We start from the raw sequence: 7691 nt of genomic DNA, 5'->3' as shown, positions 1-7691 counted from the left end.
TATATAGGAGAAGACAATAAAGAAATGGAAACTTGAGCCAGATAATGTAGGAAGGTGCAATTTCACTTGATAACCATGTCCAGTAACAGTGTTGTAGCTTTTCCATTATACATTGGTAGCAAATGAAACAAATGAGGAAGATACTTATCCTTGCAGACACCACATATCAAACTGTGTCAGCTAGTGTATCAAGAGACACAAAGAGATGATACCAAGAATGTAATTTTTTCGGTTTGCCACTCCTGTCACCTCAGTACCGACATCCCACATCAACCATCACTTTACAAGGAAATAAAGTAAATTGTATATATGGAGGTATATTTGTAAATAGACTGACAGATTGATGGTTATGCACAGGGCTGGATGGGTAGCTAGACAGATCGATGTGTGGATAGCTAGACAGACAAACATCATTGTACATACACATGCTAGAGGAAGGACGACCCATTGGCCAACCTAAGGCTAATGAGGGATGAGTTCAAGTTCCTGCCATGTGACCTTGATCAGGTTGAGATCATACAATTTTTATCATATAATTATAAAATAGATTGCAACTCTCCTGTTGAGAAACCCTGATATAGTACATAAAGCAGTATAAAGAAGCCATTGTCTGTATATAACTTTAGTTTGTACTGACTTCGCTAGCACTTCTCATGTAGTCTGTTGGAAAACTAGGCAAATATCTAGATGAGTTGATGTACCCCCTGGAAGACCTCCGCGTACCCCCAGGGCTGCGCGTACCCCTGGTTGAGAACCATTGATTGATAGGACTCCTTTCCTTCGATCACACACACTGGGGGGACTGAGATCCATGTCTCGTCATATCTCAGTCACAGCTCCAACTTATTCCTCTGCCATTTAGTACATCTACCGTACAGTACAGTGAATGCAGCTGGAGTGCAAGCAGATAATTCCCAGTGGTTATTACCAGCTCTAGTGGTCAGAGTTACGGTTGTGTGGGCATTTCCCTGAACTTTGTATTTCCTGGTTTTCACAAGTTTGAGTTTTGCTGAACTCAACATTCTGGAATGGCACGAGCCATCATCGGGCAACCATAACTCTGTGCTAATGTAGGGTGGTTGTTTCTTTGCCATTTATTCACTAGTTAGTCTGGAAAATACTGATGTAAAGACTATGATGCTTATCTGCCTGTTGCATGCCTTTATTGGTTCTTGTCTAATACTGAGATTGTGGGGCAGGGAACATGTGAGTCTGATTTAATTTTGAAACACCTTGCACATTGCTGGCTGCTCTGAAAATAATAATAAATAATAATAAACATAAGTGTGATGCTAACATGTTAACTAATCCATCATGTCCTCCTCTTATTGTAGCATATAGGAATAGGGTGCTATTTCTTTAGTCTGTGGGTGTGTCTAGGAGGAGGGAGAAAAATTATTCTCCTTAACCTCTGATGATAGGACAAGAAACAATTGTCTTAAATTGAGCAAGGGAAGTTAAGTTAGACATTAGGAAAAACTTCCTAACTGTCGGGGTGGTTAAGCCCTGGAATAAATTGCTTGGGGAGGTTGTGGAATCTCCATCATTGGAGATTTTTAAGTGCAGGGTAGACAAACACCTTTTCAGGGATCATCTAGATAATACTTAGTCCTGCCACGAGTGCAGGGGACTGGACTTGATGACCTTTCAAGGTCCCTTCCAGTCCTGTGATTCTTCAGAAAAGCAGACTTTGACTCCCTCAGGGAACTGATGGGCAGGATCCCCTGGGAGAATAACATGAGGCTCTCTGGACAGCTCACTGCAGGCAGGACTGAGCCTAGAACCTAGCCAGACTTGGCAAGGATACCATGATGGTCCTTGCTCGCCTGATTGAAGACTGAGTTCAGGGACAGCTGCCAAAAAGGACATCCCAATGAAGGGTAGAGAGATGGGCCCCTGTTGGACGGTTGGAGAAAGCAGGGTCTCCGGGAAGGAAGCCTTGGTGTTATGCCCCCATACCAGGGCCATGAGAAAGAGCTAGAGACTGTATAACCCAGAATGGGGGGACAATGTTTGTGACTCGGCTAGAGGGCCGAGTCACTGAAAGCCACCTGCCGAAAGAACCACTAATAAAAATATATATATTTTAAAAAAAAAATTAATCTGCTGGGGGAGGCGCTCACAAGAGGTGGGAGTCACCCCATTGTATGAACTGAAATAAAAGCCACCTTACACCCAAGCAGAAAGGGGGTGCCCGCGAAAGGTGGGTGCTTCTGTGTTCCAAACTGAGTGACTGTATGCACTTAGCGGACAGAGTGGGGGTGCTCATGATAAGCGGGTGCCAAGGCTGTTACAATGAAATCTGAAGTCAGGTTTGATTCAGGTCTGACTTTAACAGCTACAAATAGATGCAAATCAAGAAGAACTACACTGAAATCTCCTGGAGTTCCAGCTGTGTAAAATCAGTGTAAACCAGATCAGAATAATAATAATAAAAATCTCTATCTCAGCCATATACTCCACTGTACAGAGCTTTCTCCATGGGGTACTCCTGGGGGAATTCTGCACCAAAACAATATTTTAAAATTCTGCATATTTAATTTGTCAAAATAGCACTATATAATCACACTGGTTTCAATTATTTTGGTAATTTTTCAAAATACCTGCCAGCCACAGGGACCCCCTGGCACAGACACCTGTACCCCCTACCATCCCCCAGAGCCCAGCTGCAGCCTTCCTAGCCCAGACACTCGCACCCCTCCCTTTTCAAAGTCCAGGGATCCAGAGGGAGAAACAACCTGATGCTGGGCCCTGTGCTTGTATGGAGTTCCCTGCATGTCACCTCCTCCTCTCAGGGTGTGCCGGGAACCCTTCATCTCCATCTCTCTACCCTGGCAGCATCTTCTATGGGCAAGCTGGGAGCTGAACTCTGCTGGGTCCAGCGGCCCCTAGTGGCAGCCAGCAGCTCTGCAATGCCAAATCCGGAGGAGGTGAAGGAAATTCTGCACAGAATATGAATGTGGTGTGAATTCTGCATTGTGCAATGGGCAGAATTCCCCCAGGAATAATGGGGTGAAGTGGTGAGAATAAACAATCATGTCACTCAATACACGGCAGGAAGATGCTCAGATATTATGGTGATGTAAGTCTGTATAGAATAGAATCAGAAATTGGGGGGTTATTTTGGGCCTCCTTCCAGCCAAATGTGGAAGATCAATTATCCTTGTTAAAAAAAACCTGGAATAGAAATAGTGGGCATATGAGTAAAAATCTCTTCTCGCACTCCCAACAGAACAATATATCTGAGGGCAATTATTCTGCACCCAAAATGTCTGCCTGCAACATGAGTCTTAGTTACTTAATTGTGTGATTCTGTCACCAAGAGATCTGAAAACTCCAGGGAATCTGTCTTGTCTTTATAAGCTAGCAATAAATACTTCTACTTAAAAATCCATCCTTTTACTAATGCAAATCCTTTGAAGCCTTTCGGTATATGCCAGCTTTCATCAGCAGGTAGGTTTCACGGGGCTATATTTGAACTAAGCAGGGATAAATAATGGAGTAAACCATTCTATTTTCCTGAGTTAGAAGCATCTTCTTTTTAATGTAACCCTATTTTATCTTATTTATTGCTTAGTCAAAGTGAAATGTAGCTAGCAGGCCAGAAACCTGAAATAATAGGAAGCAAACGGTGCAGAAATTATTCATGATGAGCAAGATTCTGATACAATCTCTATTGTTGGGAAGTAACTTAATCCTCAGATTGCACCATTCATTTACATTGATTAGTCATGGTGTAAAGTATTATGCAGCATTAGAGCTGGTTGGAGATTTTAAATTATAATTAATTTATATAATTTTTAATGATAATGAATTAAATTTTAAATTTTGTGGGAAATTTCGTTCAGTTTCCCCATCACCATCACAGATTTTACAAAAACAAAACAAAAATAAAACAGCAGTGCCCCTCCTCCCGATGTAAATATTTTGGGTTTGAAAAAATGTTATTAAAATCTTAGGTTCCAAATTTCACCACACATTGAAAATATCCCACCCCAAATATTTGGGGTTTGTTTCCCCTTTTTTTTCCCCTGACACATCAGAGGAAGTTAGACTACACTGAACATTTTCTGCAAAAATGCATTTTTCATCAAAATATAATTTGGTGAAAATAAATTCAACCACCTCCACTCAACATGGGTTCCAACATATCCCATTCTGGTCCTAAACAAAAAAAAGGGCTACATAGATGACAAACAGTTTTACAGAAGACTTAGGAAACCCCAAAGTTAAAGGTACAGATGCCATTTTTAATTCTTTCCCCTTCTGCATATGCATTATTAGAGTTCAGGTAGTTTGAAGTCAATTGAAGTTTTGCCACTTGTCTTTAGTAAGATCAGGATTTAGTGCAAAATATAGACATATATGCAACTGACATGAAAATTATCAATATATTTCTAACCCGTAAAGCAGAATTAAATGACAGACTCTCACTTTTCTGCAACACTGAAAAAAAAGTCCATGTGGCTCTAAGTGCAATGTATGTACTGGATAGCATGGAGGTAGTGCCACAGATAAGGCTGAGTTTGCTTCCACTTAAGCAGAGATTCACTGTGGTGTGCTGAGGTCACTGCCTTTCATGTGGACCATATTAACTCCTTGTTTCCTTGTACTCCCCTATTAATCTTTCTGTGTACGGCTGTTGCATCTGGACATATTTAAGCCACGTCCTCCTCGTATTTACAGCACTACACCCTAACTAAAGAATGCATTTTCTGAGAATTTGCTAGTGAATCTGTTAATAAATTTCTGAGTTAAAATTAATTAAAAAAATATGTCCTTTAAACATTTAACTGTGTGTCAAATTATTTATTTCTCTCTAAATAACCCAACCCAGGTCCTCCCTATTTCAGTGGAAATTACCAAAGTCTTGGGTGGATCTGGGGCAGTGGATGGTTTCTGAAAAGAACTTTTTAGGTCTTTTTCCCTTTTATTTTACTTAACTGAAAATGTCCCCTTCACAGCAAGATGTTTTAACAAAACACTATTGATAGTGTCATAGTCTTTGAAACAATTCACATAATTTATTTCTAAATCACTGTACATCCAAGCTCATTTTCATTAATACTCCGTGGTGTTATATTTCATGTGCTCAGTGTTGCCTACATATGAATTTTAGCATAATTTTCACGTGAATGGTTTTAAGGGACACTAAGCCAAATTCTGCACCTTCTACCTCTGGGTTATTTTGAGAGTAAGTGCATTAACTACTGTGCAGTCACAATGGCTTCAAACAACTTGTCAGTTGAAGGATTTAGATTTATTTATAAGAATATACTCAGGTATGCAACGCGATCATACAATTGATGATGCTACAGTAATGCATATGAGTGACAGTTACTATGTTAATCAACAAGAGGCACTGAACTGGGACTCTCTAGAATGCAAGCAGAAGTGTCTACAACTTAGCTAAAGAGCCAGCCAGTGAAGCAATGGGCTATAACAGAAGCACATGCTCTGTACATCAGGCAGTGTTGGGACACACGTAATGCATGCTAACCAATGGGTTACAGATGCACTATGTACATTAAGGTCATTGCTATGCATTCCAGAGTGTTTTGTCTACTGCCTACTCTATGAAAAATTGCATCTATTGCCAGCACTCACAGGGAAATGGGGCACTCAAAAGCCCAAAGTCTGCCCAGAGTGGTGAATAAATGTAAATCAGTTGCTATAAGCATCATGATTAATTATTTTTCCCTGCAGATAACAAGGAAGTTAACACGAATGATTGGAGACAATCACACCACAGTGACCAAGTTCATTCTCATTGGATTAACAGATCGTCTGGAGCTGCAGGTCCCGCTCTTCGTCACGTTTTTTCTCATCTATCTCATCACCCTGATGGGGAATATAGGGATGATCTTGATAATTCAGATCGACCCCCAACTCCACACACCCATGTACTTCTTCCTCAGCAACTTGTCTTTCTTAGATGTCTGCTATTCCTCCACCATTGCTCCCAATATGTTGGCCAATTTCTTAGTGGAGAGCAAAGCCATTTCTTATAGCGGGTGCATTATGCAATATGGCTTCTTTGTTGTGTTTGTCACCACTGAGATCTTCCTCCTGGCTGTGATGGCGTATGACCGTTATGTGGCCATCTGTAACCCACTGCTCTACATGGTCACCATGACCAAGAGGGTCTGCATAACGCTGGTGGTTGGGTCATATTTCTCGGGCTTGATTAACTCTTTGATAAACACAAGCAGTTTGCAGAGATTATCCTTTTGTGATTCCAACATCATCAATAACTTTTACTGCGATCTCACCTCTCTCCTGAAACTCTCCTGCAGTGATGTCTCTGTCAATGAGAGGCTACTCTTTATCTGTGGCAGTTTGTTTGAAATGAGCACATTTCTGATCATCATCATCTCGTACATTCTTATTGTAATTGCAGTGCTGAGGATCCGTTCTGTCCAGGGCAGGCATAAAGCATTTGCCACCTGCACCTCCCACCTGACAGCTGTGACTATATTCCATGGAACCATTTTTTTCATGTATTTGCGACCCAGTGCCAGCTACTCACTGGATACAGATCAAATAGCCTCTGTGTTCTATACGATAGTGATCCCCATGTTGAACCCCCTGATCTACAGCCTGAGGAACAGGGATGTGAAATGTGCAGTAAGGAAAATGCTAAGTAGAAAAGTGATTATTACTCAGTGAAAATCTAGCATAACATCCTTCAGCGTAACTAACGGGGAAGGGTGGTAGGAGAAAGGGGTCTATGCTGGGGTGGAATCAAGAACTCCATGACAGCAGCATTGCCAGAAACAGTGTAAAGGCTCTTCCAGGCGACAGATGTGCAAGTTGTTTATCAAAACCACACAATGTGCATTGCATGATATAAATTCACTAAAGCCAATTATATCACTTAAAAGTTCTGTGCTATCAGATCCTGAGTAGAATAGCATTGAATCAGTCTGCTCCATTTTTATTCTAAATAAATAAAACACCTTTCATGTAACCCCCACCTTCCCAAGTGCTCAGCCCACTCTCATGGTTAACTGGATGGTGCACCAATACTCCTGACCCCTACTGGGTGGAATCAGAGTTATGTTCGCAGCATACAAATAGAAACGTTAGATGTAAGCCTAAAATACACTTTTGGAAGGTTGCAACATAACACTTTTATTTCTTTAGAATTCAGAACAATAACATACAAGAACCTTAAAACAGAGAGAGGCAAAGCAGGCTGCTCCCTAAAGCTATGTCTACACTGCACACTCCTTAGGGTGGCATGTAAAGCCCCTCACCTGGCATGCCTCCTAGCAGCAGTATAAATAGCAGTGTAGGCGAGGAGGCATTGCTTAGATGAGTAAAGACACAACTGAACCTGTAAGGTATGTACTGTGCGTGGCTCTGTACATGCCCAACCACTGTCTCCTCAATCTACACTGCTAAACTCACCCCACCTTGTTCTAAATTAGCTCTCTGCAGAATGACTCGGATCATAAGTTTCCTTATAGAGCCTCCTCGCTCTGGGTCATCACTTTCCCAAGAGCAAGGGAAACAAGGATCAATCAAGGACTTGGACACCCATGAGAACGAAGGGTATTAATGACACTGTGAGCCAGGAAAATTTCCTCCTCAACCCTCCCCATGTCTGAGGGACAGATTCCCCCACCAAACGCCCAAGGCGAAATCTTCTCTCTTCTCTAGTGACTTCCATCCCCTCTCCCACCATT

General features: G+C 41.6%; 1 protein-coding gene across 1 annotated transcript; it reads left to right on the top strand.

The window, feature by feature from the left end:
- Positions 1–5712: 5712 nt before the first annotated feature.
- LOC120403412 (olfactory receptor 1052-like) lies at positions 5713–6669 on the top strand. The gene has a single exon (XM_039534478.1). It carries the CDS (start codon positions 5728–5730, stop codon positions 6667–6669), a length of 942 nt encoding a protein of 313 aa, XP_039390412.1. The 5' UTR covers positions 5713–5727.
- The last annotated feature ends 1022 nt before the right edge of the window (positions 6670–7691 follow it).

This window comes from Mauremys reevesii, linkage group 4, assembly GCF_016161935.1.
Source record: "Mauremys reevesii isolate NIE-2019 linkage group 4, ASM1616193v1, whole genome shotgun sequence".
In the NCBI taxonomy this organism is placed as follows: Eukaryota; Metazoa; Chordata; order Testudines; family Geoemydidae; genus Mauremys; species Mauremys reevesii.
The sequence above is the reverse complement of the archived record's forward strand: the minus strand, read 5'-3'. Positions and strand labels throughout refer to the sequence as shown.